The 21,470-nt window shown below is 38.8% G+C and overlaps 2 protein-coding genes across 4 annotated transcripts in view; both read left to right on the plus strand.

Moving 5' to 3' along the window:
- Nucleotides 1-6,249: 6,249 nt before the first annotated feature.
- Nucleotides 6,250-11,299, plus strand: LOC116065792 (cytochrome c oxidase subunit 8A, mitochondrial). Its single transcript, XM_031321432.2, has 2 exons — nucleotides 6,250-6,534; nucleotides 10,941-11,299. The coding sequence occupies exons 1-2, from the start codon at nucleotides 6,418-6,420 to the stop codon at nucleotides 11,034-11,036; spliced, it is 213 nt and encodes a 70-aa protein (XP_031177292.1). The 5' UTR covers nucleotides 6,250-6,417; the 3' UTR covers nucleotides 11,037-11,299.
- A 7,332-nt stretch (nucleotides 11,300-18,631) lies between these two features.
- The window catches only part of LOC116065759 (glucosamine-6-phosphate isomerase 2), an 8,681-nt gene continuing 5,842 nt past the window's right edge, over nucleotides 18,632-21,470 (plus strand). For 2 of the 3 annotated variants that reach the window (XM_031321375.2, XM_031321373.2), the window contains exons 1-3: nucleotides 18,632-18,739; nucleotides 19,419-19,554; nucleotides 19,656-19,757. In XM_031321375.2, coding sequence (XP_031177235.1) covers nucleotides 19,431-19,554; nucleotides 19,656-19,757 — 226 coding nt within the window. In that variant the 5' untranslated portion in view covers nucleotides 18,632-18,739; nucleotides 19,419-19,430. Of the gene's footprint in view, nucleotides 18,740-19,416; nucleotides 19,555-19,655; nucleotides 19,758-21,470 lie in introns of all 3 variants that reach the window. The other variant, XM_031321374.2, reaches the window with a different exon arrangement.

Raw genomic sequence — 21,470 nt, forward strand, 5'->3', positions numbered from 1 at the left:
CTGAAGCGTTTAAAGACTTTATTTGTCCATTGTTTATTTCTAAAGAAACACGACAATGTATAAAAGGCTCCATTACCTTGTATCTCACGTCCATAGCAGACTTTTTTTTTTTTATACATATAGGGCAATACAGACAAATACAACACAAAATACAGATAACAAAAGACATATAACATGACATTAGATATACAGTATACAGGGGTACAGCCACAGTCACAATAGGCCTAAGTGGACAAGCTGGTAGGCAGAGAAATACATATAACTTAATAAAACCTCATTAATAAACCTTTGAGGTCACACACAACTCACATAGATCCAGAGTTCTTACGGCCTTAGCGTTTTTTGAGTACTTAATTGAATTAATGTAATTTCTAAACTCAGACAGAAAACCAGAAAAGAATGGTTTAGAACCACAGAATTTGCTCCTATGGATGTGGTATTTAGCATATAGAAATAAAAGATTTATAATAAAGTGTTTACCTTCATATTCAGCTGCAAAGTCAAACATACCAAAGAAAACATCCTTAAAGCAAAATGAAAATTCTGGGATTAATACAGAGTGAATGAATTTTAGGAACTCTGACCAGAATTTTACTGTATGGGGACAGTTCCAAAAAAGATGTGACACGTTTTCCTCAGTGCTATTACAGAATGAGCAGTTAGACTCAATATCCTGTTTGTATCTTTTGAGGAAAGATTTTGCTGGGTAAAACCTGTGTATTAGTTTAAACGAGACTTCTCTCAGTTTATTAGTAACAAGGTATTTAAAAGGTAAAGACCACACTTTCTTCCAGGGAATATTCTCTACTATACCATTCCAGTATGGAATAACATAGGGAATAGTAACAATGTCAGACTGGAATAAAGCTCTAATTTTCTTATTAATACTGCAATTTTCTGATGAGAAGCACAAACGGCTCACATAAGTATCAGTTAATTTGAATAGATGAGTAAGAGGTTGTGGGGGAGTATTACCCTTTAACAACATTATAATCCCAGTGGGAATTGCATCAAAAATAATAGCATATTCCTTGACAGTTACTGGAAATTGATATTTTCTTAGGAATTCTGAGTATTCGTATAGTTTACCGTTCGGATCAAAAAGTTGACTAACAAGTGTAATGTTATTGTTAAACCAGTTTTCAAAAAAAAGAGATTTGTTTTTGTAGAGAATGTTCTCGTTATTCCAAATGTAGCATTTGTGAGGTGAGAAGTTATGCTTAAATATGAGAGACCACGCCAAAAGCATTTGTTTGTGAAAATTGGACAATTTGATTGGGATTTTGCTAATCTTGTAATTGCACATCAATAAAAACTTCAGGCCACCAACTTTAGAAAAAATATATTTAGGGATAAAGTTCCAAGGATGTGGGGTTATTAATAAACTGTCTAATCCAGTTTATTTTGAACGTGTAATTTAATGTGGTGAAATCTAAAAAGTTCAGACCCCCCCCACTGATTAGAGTTCATTATAACAGATTTTTTAATATAATGTATTCTGTTTTTCCATAAAAAGTTAAACAACATTGAATCAATTTTTTTGGACACACTACTATCTACAGCTAAAGAGAGAGCACCATAAGTGAGTCTGGATATACCATCAGCTTTTGAGAGTAAAATTCTACCTCTTAAAGATAAGTCTCTTTGTAACCATGAATTCAGTTTCCTTTGTGTTCTCTGAAAGGTAGGACTAAAGTTTAGAGAGCACCTTGTAGATTGGTCTTTGGCTATGATAATTCCTAGATAAGTGACCTGATCTTTTACAGGGATGTTATGTATAGAGTGCACCAAGCAATCTTTTATAGCCATAAGTTCACACTTTTTTAAGTTCAGATGAAGACCAGAGGCTTTTGAGAAACCTTTAATTAATTCTAATGATAGAGGAATTTGGGAGGCGTCCTTCAGGAAGATTGTGGTGTCATCAGCAAGTTGACTGATAATCTGCCTATCCGCAATTAAGATTCCTTGTAAGGCACTGTTTGAGATATGAAGAGCCAGAAGTTGAGAAGCTATTAAGAACAAGTAGGGTGAGATAGGGCAACCTTGCTTAACCCCACGAGACACATTAAACCTTGGTGATGTACCAAGTTTTAATTTTACTGCACTATTGCCATTTTTATACAGCGTTCTAATAGTTTTACAAAAAAAAGTGACCAAAACCAAATTTATCAAGAGCTTTCAAAATGAAGCCATGTTCAAGAGAGTCAAAAGCTTTATAGAAATCAAGAAACAAGAGAAAGCTGTTATCATTGATGAGATTGTTATAGTCTAGCACGTCCAAAATCAGTCTAACATTGTTAGCAATGTGACGTTTCCTCATGAATCCAGATTGTGACTCATCTATGATAGAGTCCAGAACGTACTTCATTCTATTAGCAAATATGATAGCCAACACTTTATAGTCATTATTTAGCAGTGTAATCGGACAGCAGTTCTCTAAATTTTCTTTATCTTTATTTGGCTTTGGAATCAGGGTGATGATACCTTGAGTCATACTTGTTGGAAGAGCTTCATTACGAATGCTTTCTGAGAAAACATTTAGCAAAAAGGGGGACAGTTCTTTGTCGAACATTTTATAAAACTCAGAGGTTATACCATCACATCCTGGACTTTTATTAATTTTAAGATTATTAATAGCTTTCAGAACCTCAACATTGGAGATGTTATAATCACATGCATCCCTATCCTCTGCGGAAATGACTTTACAATTGTTGATTGAGTCTATAAATGAGTCAGCTGTCACTTCACAGTATTTGGATGTATAGAGGTTGCTGTAAAAACGGTGGCAAAAGGCAGATATATCTTTGGGATTATCAACTATCTGGTCATCTATTTTTAGTTTGTCGATCGTATCAATAAGAGATCTAATTTTCTCTAATCTAAAAAAGTAGGCTGAGTTTTGTTCTCCCTCTTCTAACCATTTGGATCTAGATCGAATGTATGCACCCTTAGCTTTTTCTATATATAGTTCATCTAGCTTATTTTGTAAGTGCATCTATTCAATCCTCTCCAATTCAGATAAGGGCTCCTTTTGACAAAGAGATGCCAGTTGCGTAGTAATCTCGTCTTCACTTGCTCTTTTTTGTTTAGCCAAATCAGCACCAAACTTCCTAAAAAACTTCCCTAGCTCATATTTTAACAGTTCCCAATTCCTCCCATAAGCGTTCTGGGTTTCTGCATGGTTCCAGTGAGTTATTATAAGATCCTTAACTTTTTCTTTAACCTGTGCGTAGTTCAGAAGAGAACTATTCAATTTCCAGAATGATGCTTTTGGGCCTATATGACTACCAGGTAAGGATATTGATAGATAGATTGCTTTATGATCAGTCAATGGGGTATTATAAAAATGAACTAAAATGTTAGAATTTATCAGGCATCTGGAAACCAGCCAATAATCAATTCTAGACTGTCTTGATCTGTCCTTATTAGACCAGGTGTATTGTCGCTCACTAGGAAACAATTTCCTCCAGACATCAACTAGTTCAAACTTCTCCATAAAACATTTCAGAGTTGAGTTGAGAGATACTGAATTCCTTGGAGGGAATCTGTCTATGGTGTTATTCAGGGCTATATTAAAATCCCCACCTAAGATTAGAGAAGCATTGGGATATTTGGTTAACCAGTAAGAGACTTTATCTTCCAAAGTATCAAATAGTGTACTATTTCCCATAGAGGAGTGGTATCCATAAATGTTGATCATAATAATAGTAAGATTGTTTATGGCTATAATCATACTGACAAAGTGACCTGAGACATCTGTATCAGTCTCCATAACATTTCCCTTTAAGTTATGTTTGAAAATCCCTACCCCAGCAGAATGTTCAGATCCGTGTGCTAGCCATATGTCGTTCCCCCATTGTGATTTCCAAAATTTAGAGTCATTTGGAGTTGAGTGACATTCTTGAAAAAAATAAAAATCTGCCTTGTATTTCTTTACAAACAAAAATAAAGCCTTGCGTTTCACATTATCTTTCAGACCCCTGACATTAATTGACAATAAAGACAAAGACATAGAACAATAGTACACACAGATAACTAGAGAAAATTGCAATTTTTCCCTCTATGAACACTTAATAGCAGACTAACTCTGCAGTAGAGGAACAAATTCTGTAGTCAAAATAGCAAGGGCATGTTTCCATCTGTTCAGTATTCAGTATACATGCTGAGTAAGCACCAGGAGATAACCTATTAAATTCAACTCAAGGATACCTTAATGACTTAAACTCCCCCTTCTTTACCTAAAATAAATAAATAAATAAAAATAAAAATAAAAATAAAAATAAAAATAAAAATAAAAAAATAAAATAAAATAAAAAAAGGTTGGTGATATAAAATCACATAACAGAGGCGCCATTTTCTGGCGATTAACAGTAATGAATTACGAAATATGAATATGAAAGAACTGAAATAGACTATATTGTTATCTATGAGACAACATTAACAACTTCATTACCTATTTAAGAGTAGGCCAAATTAAATCTCGGATAGCACCAGCAAAAATGACAGCCTAGTAGCAGTAAAACAACCTTCATTCATAGATGATTAGCTGTGACTTTTTTACCGTCAATGTATGCAAAGGACCCTTTGAAGCCTGCTTTCTTCCCCTCCTTCCTCGCCTGTTCAACCAACGGCCACAGCTTGTTTCTGGTGTCCTTGATCTCCTGAGTCAGATCTTCATACAGCTTTATTTTGTTTTCCTTGAGTATGGCTGCTGATCTAGCATCCCTCCAGATTTTGTCCCTATGCGATCTTGACAGGAACTGCACAATGATGCGACGGCTGGAGTTCACCTGAGCAGAGCGGGGACCTAGTCTGTGCACAATGTCCACGGAGTAGGCCAGGTGATGAGCGATGTCAGGGGAAACCTTGCTGAAAATGTCGACGATGATATTCTTAACATTCTCTCCAGTTTGCTCAGGAATGCCAGCAACTCGCAGGTTCCATCTTCTTTTGTACGTATCCAGGTCGCCGCATCTGTCCCGGAGAATGACATTTTCCTTTTCTAAGATGTCAACTTTTTTCTGCAGGGATACAACTTGGGTATGGGTCACGTCTTCGACTTGTTTTCCAACGGAGTCAAGTACATCGGTGACGCTTTTAATGGAGTTGGTGTTGTCTTTTACCGTTATTTCTAATGACTGAAGTCGTCTGAGTGATTCCTCCTGCATTTTTTCAATTCTTTCCATTACCGTTAATAGACGTTGAGTTGGACACAGGCTCAGAGTCATTCTCGTCGCTGGTTCGTAACTTAGACTTCTTTGCTGCTCGCGGCTTAGGAGTTTCTGGTAACTTTGAAGGCTGAGATGAGATGTGTGTGGAACACACATCTCAGTTTGCTCTGATAATGTTGAAGAGTTAGATTCAAATTGGTCATTCGGGGATTTCTTGGCATAAGAATGCATTACAGTGTGCATATCTTCCGCTTCTTCCATAGTAAAAAAAAGGCACTTACTGAGTTAGTTTAACAAAACAAGGTCAAGTTAGTTTGACCACGCTGAATTAGTAGGTTGCTCGAACCTTCTGGGTAACTAGCTAACTAGTTAACTCGGCTAGCAACTTTTGTTCGAGAACAGAGTGAAGAAAAAAAAGCACTTGAGAAGTTCTTCTTGAGAGTTGTCGTCTTGATAAGTTATCTCTTCCATAAGGTTTCTTCTGTTCAGCCCTTAGTCATGTTTAGTTGTTCAAAACGATAGTTTTATTCCTCACCCTGCAGAGCCACGCAGAAAGGAGGTTATCGAGACGCCATCTTGACTCCCCTCCTAACTCGACGACCGCTCCGTAGCAGACGTTTTTGTAAAAATAGGCTAACGACTGTGTCATAACCACGCGACAGTCGCATAGTAGAGGAATTACCGTATAGTCAGGAGAAGCAGTTTCAACTTACATTAGCTGTTTAAGTTTAATTACTAATGTTAACTAGCATTTTTAGTTAGCAATAATTAGCCTGTGTCCGTGATATCTCCTTACATATACCTACGCTCTCCATCTCTGCAAAATTGGGAATAATTGAAATTTCTCTTGGCACAGCTACCAGAAGACTTACAACTTTCAGACAGGCTGCTCATGTCACATCTACGTCTTCAAGCTCAGTTGGAGGCTGCTCAGTAACGCTCAGCCATCACCGGAAAAGTGCTTCTAATATCCTTCACTGGTCTCCGTCCAGAGCAACGGGATCTGTTGGTCCAGTTACATCTTATCTGTTGGTCCAGTTGGTACAGGCTACTGTCTATGCAAAATCCTCATACATCCATCCATGTACATCAACATCCGGGACAGTAGGAGGCACTATACGACCCGCTAGTAATCTCCTGTTAGGCGGAGAAGAAGAGAAAGGACCTTTGCATAATCCACTTCCTCTTCACACTATCTCATCTTCTTCAGTCGAGAGAAGACGTCTCTTCACCGTAGCAGATAAACATGTCGGGGCTCCTGAGGACCATCGCCAGCCGTGCTGCTCCTGTGCTGCGGGGACACACAGTCACTCAGAGGGCAAATCTCTACGCTGGCCCGGCCAAGGAAAAGATCGGACCAGTTGTAAGTCTGTTGCTAAACCACTTTGGGCTCTTGCTAACTGCATGGCTAGCTAGCGGCCGTTAGCTTAGCTGTCCTTGGCTGGCGAGGTCAAAATGAATGTCTGTAAAGTCAGGGGGGGACACTGTTTAACGCGTGTGTTTTGTTTTTAAAGCCAATGTGTGTAATTAACCCACGTTAAGTAACGGAATTCAAGTCGGTAAAGTGTTTTAAGTCACCTCCACGCTCATTATTTACATATTAACAGTTCCCCTTGCTTCACCCAAGCTAAAGGTAAGCTAACGCCAATCTTAGCCATGACATCGTTTGCGCTCTCTTTATTGTAACGTAACGCCAAAATGTGTGAGTGTAATGGCATTTCCAGTGACAGTGGCAGACTAACGTTAGGTTGAAACTAGTAACGTCGAATGGCTGGACCGTGAATGGTCAATGTGCTTAATTGTGGCCAAATTGTTACAGAGATAGTAGTATCTATAATGTGAATTCCTGTAGTGGCCCCAGTAATATTTGTTTATTGTACAGTACTGAAGTAGCTTATGACATGATTAAGACCCGTTTGAGGACTGCTTTAATGCCAAGAATTCAACAATGCCATAATGCTATTCAACAAGTTGTTGATTCCTTATCTAAAGTGTTGTTGTGTAATAAATACAGACGTCCCAATCAGCTTTTTTGGCAACCGATCCTATTTTTAAAATATTTGATATCTGCCGGTACAGAGTCCCGATCCATACTTGTGTTTGCCTAGATAATAGAGCTGCACACTGTTTATATTTACAAAAATAACTAAGCAAACAAAGTAACTAAAATATGTCTTCAGCTTAGTACATTTAACTTAGTGTTGCTAGCATTTTGTTAAACTTGCATATAAAATCAACTTCTTCTCAGGAATGGTGTAGAATTTACTTAATACCGTAAGTAATAACCAGGCCTGTCACGATAACAAATTTTGCTGGACGATAAATTGTCCCAGAAATTATTGCGATAAACGATAATATTGTCTGAGACCATTTTCATCTAATATAATGACAATGGCATAATAATGCAGGTACACCTTTTCACAGATCAATAAACTTTTATTTCTAAAGAATATTTAACACTGGAACTGGAACACATTTTAAATATCCACAATATATGAACTAAACAACCAAAAACAACAAATAAAATGGACTCTCAGTCTCTGTTAACAAAAAATGCATTTGAATAAAAACCAAACACAAATAAAATGGAAAGGCTTCGATAATTTCCATTTAAAATTATTGAGCTCATTTTTATTTATCATGCAGTTAATTGATTTATTGCATATTGCGACAGGCCTTGTAATAACGTAAATGATTGGATTAAGGTGATCGGGGTGACTGCTGATCCCTGTTCAGTTAAAAAAAAACAGCGCGGTGGACGAGAGCAGCAGACGTTTATTACCTTGTGTCGGGGTCGCTCCGTGGAATGGATGAGTAGACTGAATGTTTTCTACGAAGATGATGTAGCAGCATGTTTGCAGCTTAAAATGATCCCAAACTTTTTGTCGTTTTCTCTCGCCTGTCTCTTCTCTTAGGCCCTCGCTATTTTCATCTTCCTTCATTTGTAATCTGGGCCGTCAGTCTTGTGTCCACAGAAGCGCCAACGTGTTGTGCGCTAGTAATAATCCTCCGTGCAGAAACACAGTGAGCCGTACAACCTTAATTACGTTGATTTAACGAAGCTTCGAGGCAAAGAATTTTGCTTCAAGGAATTTTTGTAATCGAATTAATCGAGTTATTTGAGAATCGTTTCAGCCCTAGCATTAATAAACGCATGACAATTATGAACCACAGCCTCAAATGTTGGTCTTGAGGAGCTGCAGCATTTATTCATGGACAAACTGAAACTAACACTTTACATTTACTACCACCTGACAACTTTACTGTTTATATACTGTAAGTCGTTTTTGAAACCCCCTAGCATACCAGCAGTTAGGGCTGCACAATTTTTTAGGGCTGTGCTCGATTGAAATTGAATTGATCGAAATTCTTAGTCGACTAACACTCATTCAATTGTATCGATTAGTTGATTTAATCGACAGATCTGTAAGTCTGAGAATCTCCACAAAGAGTGATGCAAAAGCACCACTTTAATTCTTGTTTACCAGAGATGTGCTCGTACGCTTCTTGGAAATTCTTGGTCATTCAGCATGAAAAAAGCATAAAACATGACTAATCGACTAAAGAAATCTTAGTTGACTAAGACCAAAACGACCGATTAGTCGACTAATCGACTAAGAGGGAGCAGCCCTACAATTTTTCCTCCTATCGTGCAGCTCTACTAGCAGTGCGTACTGATTTACCCAAAATGTAGCATGCAGTTCTCTGCGTGTGTGTGAGACAGAGCTGCGTGTTTTGAGATGGTGTAGCCTATGTGCTTGTTTGTTTGGGAGGTGAATCGATGGCACATCGCTATTCTACTGTAGTTGTAGTCTCTCGTGGGACGGCGACACATGTTTATTAAAGAATGCACCTTGCATGCAAGTGTATGAGTATAATGCAAGTTCAGCTCCTCTGCTCTCAGAGGAATGACTGATGGGACTGCGTACATGGCTGAACGACACCATGCCACGATCGGCGCAGTTAAAAGCAGAGAAGCGAATGCAAAACTACAGCTGTGTTCGAAACCGCTCCCTCATTCACTCACTCACTATTCCCTATGTAGTGTTTATTAAATAGTGAACTATGTAGGGAACGACCAAACGAGATTTCGGACACTCACTGAAAACCCATCGTTGCGTGACTTGCGTCGGGAGACGCGCACGTTGTTTGTGTGACGGGCGCGCGCGCCCAGCATCATGTAAACAAACGGAACCTAAAATACTTCTAATACGTCCCTGAAACAAACACAGCACTCAGGAGAATAGTAAAAGGTTGTATGTATGTTTCACAAGACTGCGTTGCATTGTGGTATACATGAGTAAAATAGACAGTAAAAGAAATGGACCAACAGATCCCGTTGCTCTGGACGGAGACCAGTGAAGGATATTAGAAATACTTTTCCGGTGAGCGCCGAGCGTTACTGAGCAGCCTCCAACTGAGAGAGACGACGTAGATGTGACATGAGCAGCCTGTCTGAAAGTTGGAAGTCTTCTGGTAGCTGTGCCAAGAGAAATCTCAATCATTCCCAATCTAGCAGAGACGGAGAGCGTAGGTATATGTAAGGAGATAACATAGACACAGGCTAATTATTGATCACTAAAATGATAGTTAACATTAGTAATTACACTTAAGCAGCTAATGGAAGTCCAAACTGCCTGCGAGCTTCTCCTGTACTATACGGTAATTCCTCTACTATGAGACAGTAAGTCCTGTGGTTATGACACAATCGTTATCCTATTTTTATAAAAACGTCTGCTACGGAGCCATAACGTGAGGTACAAGGTAATGGAGCCTTTTATACATTGTCGTGTTTCTTTAGAAATAAACAATGGACAAATAGAGTCTTTAAACTCTTCAGATGTAAAGTTATTCTCTGTCAAAGTGACGTCAAAATGAATGGCAGTCAATGGAACGCTAACGGGGGGTGATGGCTTGATAGCATCAAAATGGCGCCATAGGATCTACGGGTTGTGGAGAGAGGCTTACCCCCTTGGTAAAATGTAGGGTACATCGTATTAGCAATGCATTGTGGGTATTTTATAGTGGATTATATAGTGAATGAAATTTACCGTGGAGAATTCCAACACCACTACGAAATGGCGAACACACTACATAGTGCACTATTTCCGTGATAGGGAACGGTTTCAAACGCAGCTTATGTTAAAGGATTTTGGGTGGGCGGCCCAAATACACTGCCTTGGGGCAGTTGTCACCAAAGTGCTTCACAAAGACAGAAACCTGTGTGTGTGTGTGTGTGTGTGTGTGTGTGTGTGTGTATATAAGCATAAGACATATACACACAAGTGTATTTGATATAGCACCTTTTTACAGACAAAGTCACAAAGTGCTTCACATGATAAAATTGTTAAAACAAGACCCAAAATGAAGAGATACATAGATGTTGTGGAAATTAAACAAGATTTAAATAGAAACATTTTTAAACCCAAATTAAAACCCAGGAAATCAGATTTAAAAAAGAAAAAGAAAAGCAAAAGAAGCTGAACACAATTAAAAGCCAGAGAATAAAAGTGGGTCTTCAGGTGCATTTTAAAAGCTTCCACAGGCTCAGCCTACCGGCGGGCTATTCTGAAGCCGCTTCGCTAACGTTGCCCGCGAAAAAATCAATATAAGAAAAATGACATGAGGATTGCTTTCAAAATTGGGTCAGCCGGTTAAACATAGCCTTTGACACACTCTACAAGGCGTGAGGAATTGATCTCGTTTCATGTATCGGTGAAGATGCCGATTGGCTGTCAGCTGACTGAATCTCTGCTCCGTCTGTTCCAGGAAACGATCATTGGACTGAGCATGTTCTCCCTGGCCATTCTGGGACCATCTGGATGGATCCTGGCCCACTTGGAGGACTACAAGAAGAAAGAATAATGTGGACATTTTAACAGTGTCATACCTCGTGCACCCATGTCTCCCTGTCTTCGTTGACAACCTGGGACCATCATTATTACGTTCTGCTGCAGAGAAGAGTATGGAACAAGTTTTACATTCACTCTTCTACCTCTCCGAGTTTCACTCCACATCCCAGATAGAAACAACTGTTTCCAAACATAGACTCTTAATACATTGAAATTTGCATTGTAGATCTTCTCTCTTTAACAGTATGTTACAAGATTAAATTTTAAACCCAACTATGTTGCTTGTTGTGTATATTTTATGTGTGTATATTGTTGGCCTAAGGCTATTCATTTAGACCATTCCTGATTATTTTTTTGGGATTATTAGGCGAGTTGTAACCATAATTTTAAAATGGAATTTATCAATTGGTCACCATGTTTCAAAGTGTTAACCGGGAAATATTCTGCTGATAGAAAGGAGGGAAAAAAGCGAATATTGGCCAAAGGTCCATTGATAATGCTGCAGGATAACTACAGCATGTAGATAAAAGCAGGACACTGATCAACAGAGGTTAAAAGAAATAAATCTACATTGTGTTATTGCTTTTATCTTAAGTCGAATGAAGTAACAAGGACAATGTAGATAATCCATTACAAGTAAGAAATGTCACTTAAAATCCACTGCAGAAGACAAAATGTACTCAAAAGTAAAAGTACTCTGCAGAATATCCTCTTTCACAGTGTTCTATATGATATTACTGGATGTTTTCAACTAGTAACGAAAAATGCAAAGTAGTTATTTCTTGACTATTGCATTATTGTGATGATGTACTTTATTTGTGAGGTATATATTTGTTATTGACTAAAACTGGCCATAGTGGCTATTTGTCTATAAATCAAACTTTATATCAGAAGGCCATTGATGTACAATATGGATGTAACGTACGCAGGCAAAAGAAGCCCATACAAAATCTGTGTTTCTTAAGTTTATTTATCCATTGTAAGGGATCAAACAGAACAAAGAAATTGTGGTTTATGCTGCATCTTTCTGGTTAGAAAAACACAGACCCTCCCAGGTGCATGCTGGTCCTATACCTGCCTATCTATGTACAACCTTGGGTACCTAAAGTGCTGCCTAATTTTTACAAAGCAAAGAAATAAAAACAACTCCCGTGATGCCACGCAACTTTACGACATCAAAAAGTCGATTGAGAGACCTCTATGGAGAACCCTTTATTGAAGAATGTGGACATACAGTAGGAAGCAACATCTTCTGTACGTCTTAACAGTCTACGTTCTAAACGAGCCAGAGGGTTACTAAAGGAAAAAAAAAAAAAACTAAGCAAAAAAACTTCATACAAATATTTTGTAAAGCTTACAAAAGTCATATGATCTAACAGCTTTTTTGTATGTACAGTCAGAAATGAAAAAAAAATGTTTAATATTGGCAGCCAGCTCCAGAAAGCATGGCTTTTTTCCAAAAACTTTGACTTGCGTAAATAAAATTTGGTTAAAATAATTATTAAATTTATCACATAATACTCTTTCTATCATATTGAGTGAATCCAAACAATACATTTTCCCAAAGTAATGTGAATTGAGGGTAGATATGAACAGCAATAAAATGTGATAATCTGCTCCAAAGTTTCTTGGTATATTGGCAAGACCCAAATAAATGTACCATTAGTACCAATAGTTTCATTTAGTTCTCCACAAAAAGTACAGCTGATATCAATGTCTTTTTTCATTTTCTGTAGATAATGGTTAGTTGGGTAAAATCTGTGGAGCATTTTGAAAGAGATCTCTTTAACTTTGTTGGTTAAGAAAAACTTTTCCCAACAAATCTCTTCAACATATGAAGACCAGTACGATAAAGCGGCAGGTGTACTCTTAACATCTTGTTGAAAGAGTTGACGAGTTGCCTTATTCTTACTTTTAGCTTGTAGTGAAAATATTCCCAACAATTGTTTCTTTCACATTTAACATTATATGGTGATCACCAGGGTTCAAAATTAGCACCATATACCAGCCAAATGCTGGTATAATATGCAAGTGGCTAGTAGATTTGCTTCACTTACCAGCCAAAAAAACAGGTAAACTATTGCGTGGCTGGTAACATTGAACATTCAGTAACCATTTGTCTGGTAGACAAAAATGTTAATTTTGAACCCTGGTGATCACCAACTCCATTAAAATCTTTAAGAGTGCAACGACAGCTGAAGGTATTGCATCAAAAACAATAGAGAATTCCTTCGGAGAGACAGGGATGCCGTAGTGATGAATAAACTCAACATAGTTATAAAGCTGACCATGCTGGTTGAGTAATTGACTTATAACAATATGTTGTTGTCAACCCACTGCTGAAAGAAAATTGATTTGTTTTTATACAAAATATATCAGTTGTTCCAAATATAAGACCTAAGTAAGGAGTAAAATGATGCTTGTAAATTAAAGACCAAGCCAGCAGCATTTGTTTATGGAATGAAGAAAGTTTAAGAGGAATGTGTCCACCAACTGAGGAAAAAACATAATGGGGAATAAAATTCCATAAGGAGGTTGGACAATTTAAGTTAACATTTAATCCAATTAATTTTGAAAGTGTTATTTAAGGAAGTAAAGTCTAGGAAACTGAGGCCACCCTTACTGTACTCATTCATTAAAACAGACTTTCTCAGATAGTGATTGCGGTTTTTCCACACAAAATCATATAGAACTTTGTCTATAGTTTTACACATTTGTTGATCTACATATAAAGACAGTGCAGCGTATGTTAATCTTGATATTCCTTCAGCCTTCGAGAGTAGAATCCTGCCTTTTAATGATAAGTCACGTAAAAGCCAAAGGTTGAATTTCTTTCTTGTTTTTTCAACAATGGGAGTGAAATTATTCTTGCATCTTTGGAGTTCATTTTTATCAATAACAAGCCCTAAATAATGAATCCTGTTTTTCACAGGAATATTAGCGATCAAATCAACATCACAATCTTTAAGTGCTAGTAATTCACATTTTTTAAGATTTAAACGGAGACCAGAAGCTTTACTGAAGACTTCTATTATAGAAATTGCTAGAGGAACTAGAGTGTTGTGTCATCTGCCAGTTGACTTGAAATAATTGTCTTATCAGCGATGGAAATACCCTGCAATTGACTACATTTAATATGTTCACATAAAAGTTGGGCTGCAAGCAAAAAAAGGTAGGGAGATATAGGGCATCCCTGCCGAATTCCACATTTAATTTCAAATCTGGGCGAGGACCCATTTTTAAGTTTAAGGGAGCAATTTGCATTATTGTAGAGAGTTTTGATCGCATTACAAAAGAAATCCCCAAAGCCAAACTTCTTAAGTGAATAATAGAGAAAATGATGCTCGACGGTATCAAAAGCCTTGAAAAAGTCTAAGAAAAACACGAAGCCGTCGTCTGAAATTAAATATGAATAGTCAACTAGATCTAAGACTAGTCTAATGTTGTTGGAGATATTCCTATTGGGCATAAATCCTGATTGTGTTTCATCAATTATAGAGTTTAACACTTTTTTTATTCTTCTAGCAAAGATCAAGGCCAACATTTTATAATCATTATTTAAAAGACAAATTGGACGCCAGTTATCAATATAAAGTAAATCCTTGCGTGGTTTAGGGATTAAAGTAATCAGACCTTGAGTCATACTCCAAGGTAAGGTATTGGTTGATATGCTTTCATTAAATACCTGCAATAAGAAGGGCGCCATCTGCTGGGAAAACAGTTTATAAAATTCCGACGATAAACCGTCTGTCCCCGGGGACTTGTCTTTTAAAAGTTCCAAACACTCACTGACATCTGCCAGGGTTAAAGGGAGATCAGGGAGATCCCTTTCTGAGTTGTCGAGTTGAGGGGTGATATGTAGAGAGTTGAGGAATATAAAGGCATCGTTTTCTGAATATTCTGAGGTATATAGCTTTTTGTAAAAGTAAAAGGCGCAAAAGTTAGATATTAACTGTTGATCATCAGTTATAGAGTTCTCAATGTTTTTAATGGTATGAACTTTTGCATGGTACTTTTCCAGTTTGAAGAAATATTAAGAATTCTGTTCTCCTCCTTCTAACCACTGCTTCCGAAACCTTATAAAAGCTTCTTCCGCCTTCCTCTTATATATTGTATCCAGGTTCTCTTGTAAATTAAACATTTCTATTTTTTCCTCCTCTGTTAAAGCATCTGGTGATATTTGAGACAAGACAGATATACGTGTGATAACTTTTTGTTCCTCTAATTTCCTCATTTTAGCAAGATTGCTACCAAGCTTCCTAAAATATTTGGCTGATTCATAACTAACAACAATAACTCCCAATTAACACTAAAGGATTTTTCCATCTCAGCTTTGTGAAAAAAGTGTTTTATCAACTGTGGGATTTTCTGTTTAACCTCCTCAACTTTAAGAAGAGAGTTATTTCATTTCCAATAATTGGCTTTGCAACCATCTGAGGGAAATCATTTTATAGAAATTGCTTTATGATCGCTTAAGGGGCAGGGAAGAATGTTTACTGACACATCTTTAATACTTTTAGACACTAGCCAAAAGTCTATACGGGAAAGCCTAGTTTTGTCTTTGTTACTCCAGGTGAAGGATAAAACATCTGGGATTTCAATTCTCCATATGTCAGTTAAATCATATCTTTCCATGAAAAGCTTAAAGTATGTATTTCTACCGCTATCACGCGCAGGTGGCCATCTATGTTTTTATTTCTTCCTCTTTAAGACGACCATCAACACTCTTTACTTTCTGTTCTTAATTCACTACAAGCAAAGTCTAGAGTTTTCTTCAGCCCTCCAATTTTCAGCACATTTCTATCAATTTTCTTGGAGTTTTCACTCACCAACATTTTTATGGAGTCAGCCTGCTCCTTAAGCTGAGAGAGGGTAGAGATAACGACGTTATCCTGGGGTGTTGAGTCGAGTTTAGTTACATAGAGAGCCTTTTTTGCAGCTGGGGAATAACACAGAGTCACAGGAAGAGGGGGGAAATCTGACATGGAGACTTCTACCGTCGATATAGTGCTAGCATAGTCGTGGCACGAGACTATCAGAGCGTTACCTAGTGATGGCACTCTGACACTGAAGCTTCGATCCGTGCTTTAATGACTTTAATGCACAACATTGTGTTTGGTTCGTAGTAGCCTCTACAGCAGGGGTCTCAAACTCGCGGCCCGGGGGCCAATTGAGGCCCGCGGGCTGATATTTTGTGGCCCCCCTACTTGACATCAAAGTTTAGTGTCAGTGCAGCCCGCGCGTTGTTCTGAAACGCACCTTTTTGCTGAGTCGTTGCGTGTGCCGCGCTTGCCACGCTTGCCACGCTTTTATTTTATTTGTTTAGCACTTACGGGCTACCATAGCTAGTCTTGTGACTGCGGCGTTTGTTGTCAACGGTTGTCAAGCTAGCCAACCGTGAAGTACCTGGGGAAGCATCAACGTTAGTCACTTGGTTGAAACGTGTTCCAGAGTGACGGAAAATATCTGCCTTCACCCAGTTCCAGTCATGTCTCTCTCAAAACGTGCCGTGAAGAGAAAGGTTGGCGACGAGCACAGGCAATTTCAGTGAAAGTGGGAGACGGAATATTTTTTCTATCGAGCACAGGAGCACCTCTACATGTCTCATATGCACAGAGAAAGTTGCGGTGTAGCCTACAAGGAATATGACATCAGACATCATTACTCAACTAGACATGCTGAGGAGTATACAAAATACCAGGGAGATGAGAGAAAGAACCGGGTCTTAAAAAATGTCTATTGAGGCAACAAGATTTATTTAAGAAAGCAAACAAAGAATACTTTTGTTGAATACTTCTTGAAGACGCGGCCCAGCCTGACCCACACTCTGCCTCGAACGGCCCCCAGGTAAATTGAGTTTGAGACCCCTGCTCTACAGTGACAAGGATTAGTTTGTTTGTATCGATTTATTTTCATTAACCTACTATGGAAGCATCTAGGAAGAGAGGTCGTTCTGACGTGGGAAAACTTTATTCTGATTGCTCCTGATAAGGTATGTTATGTATGCATGGGTGCTTTGGATAAAAGGGTCAGCTGGCGTCGTCCGTTCCCTCTGAACGAATTTTCTCTAAATGTGGAGAGGTTGTGAGCAGAAAAAGAAACTCAGCTCAGTCTAAAAAGTGTGGAAAAAATAATGTTCCTTAATAAAAAACTTTGAGTGTTCCCTATCCCACATACCCCCTGGCCATAGTTACACAAGCACACCCAACTTGTGCCATATTTTCCCAGCAAATCCTCTGTTTCCCAAGCACTTTCTCCCCAATACCCAATAACACAATACACAAATTCATCAATCTTTATTTGTGAAAAGAATGATATCCCATGCTTAGTATACATGTGCACCGTGTGTGTGTGTGTGTGTGTGTGTGTGTGTGTGTGTGTGTGTGTGTGTCACTAGTCTAAAAGCCTCCTGTCCACTATCTTGCCAGGATAATTTAGATGCAGCCTTGGCACTTCACCAGGCGAGGTCGCTGTTACTGAAGCTTTGAGTAATGAACCCATTTTCAAAACAATTCTTCTAAGTGGTTCAATGCTTCACCAAAGCTTCATTGCCCATCACTAGCGTTACCTGCCTGTACTTCAGGAACAACGTTCTTCTTACTCTTGTTCATTCTTTTTCTGTCACAGGATGACATATGGTTGTTTCCACAAGTACACCAGTCCGACAATGTAAGGATATCGTATTTCTTAGTTTTCCACCGAAATAAAACTTTTGTGCAGGAGTTCAGCAATAACGTACTTACTCGACCGCCATCTTGTTTTTCCTATGACAAGTCAAAATCAAGGGGGTGAGCTTCTCCTCGGACCGCAAACCTCCTATGGCGCCATTTTGATGCTAACAAGCCATCACCTCCCGTTAGCATTCCTTTGACTGCCATTCATTTTGGCGCTACTTTGACAGCGAATAACTTTACATCTGAAGAGTTTAAAGACTCTATTTGTCCATTGTTTATTTCTAAAGAAACACGACAATGTATAAAAGGCTCCATTACCTTGTACCTCACGTTATGGCTCCGTAGCAGATGTTTTTGTAAAAATAGGACTTACTGTCGCATAGTAGAGGAATTACCGTATAGTACAGGAGAAGAGCGCAGGCAGTTTCATCTCACATTAGCTGTTTAAGTGTAATTACTAATGTTAACTAGCATTTTAGTTAGCAATAATTAGCCTGTGCCTATGTTATCTCCTTACATATACCTACGCTCTTTGTCTCTGCAATATTCGGAATGATTGAGATTTCTCTTGGCACAGCTACCAGAAGACTTACAACTTTCAGACAGGTTGCTCCGTCACATTTACGTCGTCTCTCTCAGTTGGAGGCTGCGCAGTAACGCTCAGCCATCACTGGAAAAGTGCTTCTAACCTTCACTGGTCTCCCTCCAGAGCAACGGGATCTGTTGGTCCATTCTTATATACAGTCTATGGTCAAAATGACTGCCGTGAAAAAGGCAAATGCCATGAAAAGACTGTTAATATATGTATGCTGAAATAATTAATGAGCTGGCTTTTTTAACTACACATGGTCAATAATTTAGTCATACTATTAAGATTTATTCATTAAATCTATTCTTAACAATTTTAGAATGTATTATCTTTTAAATTACGTTATTTTGGCCCAAACGGACTTCCATACTTTCTGCACGGTGAAATCATTTGACCAGTTTTTCACGTGACAAAACACGGACTTCTCGTCTGACAAACTCCGCATTTTAACAGGTAAAACATATAACTGTTGAACTGTGTAGTTCATGTTAAAAGCTAACCAACTAACTAACTAACTAGCTAGTACTTTCAGATTAACTTAGCTGAGTGACATGAACCGACTTGTCAGCAGTAACGTAACTGTACATTCCGCTTCTGTTCAAGTTGCTTCGCTTGCTAACATTAGCCACGGCCTCAAGTGATACATCCCTCTGATAACTGACTAACGTTAGAGTCCTGCTGCTTATGGACAATGTTAACTGTGATAGTAGATAACAGCCAACCAAACCTATATTTGCGAAGGTATTTTAAATAATTGACGCATTGAACTGCAACAACTTCGATAACCTAGCAAAGAACACATTCTGTTGCCAGTTTTTGAATGGCATTTTCTCATAACGTTACTACTCTTTCTCCATCAGAGCGCCAGAAAAAAACCTGGTGACCGTTAACGTTTTTTAAGCTGTAACTTTTATATAGAACATTTCACAGTTGTAATTAATCATTCTAAATGGCCCCAAGGTATTTTCCTGTTGCAGTGCATAGCTACATACGTATACGTATTATTGTTAAATAGGTATATGGTTGCAGTGTAAATGAATGACATCAACTGACAGGAATTTAATAAGGGGCCAGACTGTTGCCTGTCAATTGAATTCCATTGAAAGGGTCAATATTCTTCGTACTCATTTAGTAAGCCAATACAATGAGGCTGGTCATTCTGGACGACTATGACCTGGCCAGTGAGTGGGCAGCAAAATACATCCGCAACAGAATCATCCAGTTCAAGCCCTCCGCTGAAAGATACTTCACTCTGGGCCTACCTACAGGTGAGCACCATTCACACAGACAATACTGACACAGACAAACTATTTCTGTAACTTTATCAACATTAAGCGGAACGTATATTAATGTGTCCCATTTCTTCCAGGGAGTACTCCCTATGGCTGTTACAAGAAGTTAATTGAATTCTACAGAAGTGGAGATATTTCATTCAAATATGTGAAGACCTTCAACATGGATGAATATGTAGGTGAGTTAAAGGCTGACTAATGAAACTATCAACTATTCTCTCACTTTCAGACTCATGTCTAAACTTCAGAATTAAGCATTGTTTGCTTTCAAGTGTTTTAAGGATTTAAAGTTGTCGTCACTGGAGATAAAATGCTCTGGCTTTACGCCGCCTTCCCCACTGACAGTTGAAAACAGCTCCGATACGGCTTCGAAATGACCGGAAGTCATTCATTTCCTATGGAGATTCGCAGACCGCATGCGAATGGGTCCGAACGAGTGCGGTACGGAAAAAAAATCGGTGCGAAAAAAAAATCGTGTCAGTTGGTTATCCGGATGCATTCAAAAAATTTTAACTCTTGCGAAAGGCTACAGACGGTTCCTGTCCGACAATTCCAGCGGAAGTTAGCGTTGCTATTAGGGGTGGAACGGTACATGTATTCGTATTGAACCGAAACGGTACGGCCGTCTCGGTTCGGTACATGAATTTACACGGTATAAAAATAAATAAAACTCGCGTGCAAATGAATTCATGTAATGTGGAACTACTGTTACATATGTGTTTCTTAGGGACACCTAATCTGTAGCCCTGCCTTAGCTCTAAAGCTCCCAAGCTCCGCCTACATGTCCAGTCGGTCCAGTGAGTCCTATATATATGTCAATGAGTGAGTCCACATGAAGCAAACTAGTCCCTTCCATATACAACCAAACACAGATGTACTGTAGCTGTATCCCTTCTTGCCTCGACCACAAATAGCTTCCAGGCCCATTTGCTTCGCTGTTTGCTCTGCTGTTAGCTCCGCTTTTAGCTCCGCCGTTAGCTGTTAGCTCCGCCGTTAGCTTCGCTGTTTGCTGCTAGCTCCGCTGTTAGCGAGTGAAGCTAACACCACAATTAGCCAACTGCTCTGTGTAAGAAGCTGCTCTTTTAACTCCCCTGCTCTGTGCATTCACATATGAGAGCAGCGCTTGGCTGCCATATCACACTACTAGCTTGATTGTCTTATTTTGTTTACAAGTTCCAGATGGAGTCTGGAGATGATGTGGGGTAGCCTACTTATTGTTTACTGTTTACATCTTACTTTATACACTTCAGGCTGTTGCAGCTAGCTCAGGGGAGAGACTGGAGGACACTAGGTGGTACAGCCTGAGACATGCACAATAAAAAAAAATGCCTTCTGCATTTTTGTTATGCTTTTCCCTCCATTGTACCGAACCGTGATGTCTGAACCGAGGTATGAACCGAACCGTGACTTCAGTGTACCGTTCCACCCCTAGTTGCTATGGTACGGATAAACAAACCTGCTAATGCTAATTGGTTAGCTAGCAACAGACATCGAACTATTGACATTATACCGCTATATCACATTTAACCGACGTGACATGTCAACGTCCTGGGCAACTTTTCTCCACGCAGCAGCCTTTCTATTTATATCTGTATAAGAGAGGTCATAGAGAATCGTCCATTCAGACTCTTATCAGTCCTTCTAGTCTCTCCGCCATTTTTGTCAGTCACTTCCGAAGCTTTTCAACGGTGTAGTACGACGTCCGCTGGGGGCATATTGCGTATTACGGAGCTGATTTCAAGTTAAACTGGAGGCAATCTATCACCTCACACCCATCTAACGTGTGCAGTACGTTCTTACTAAAGCTTTTTTGATAATGCGTATCTCTCAGTGGTGCCTGTAGGATTTCATAGTACGCACAAGAACGGCCGCAGCGCTCATACAGTAGCTCG

This window comes from Sander lucioperca, chromosome 18 (genome assembly GCF_008315115.2).
Source record: "Sander lucioperca isolate FBNREF2018 chromosome 18, SLUC_FBN_1.2, whole genome shotgun sequence".
In the NCBI taxonomy this organism is placed as follows: domain Eukaryota; kingdom Metazoa; phylum Chordata; class Actinopteri; order Perciformes; family Percidae; genus Sander; species Sander lucioperca.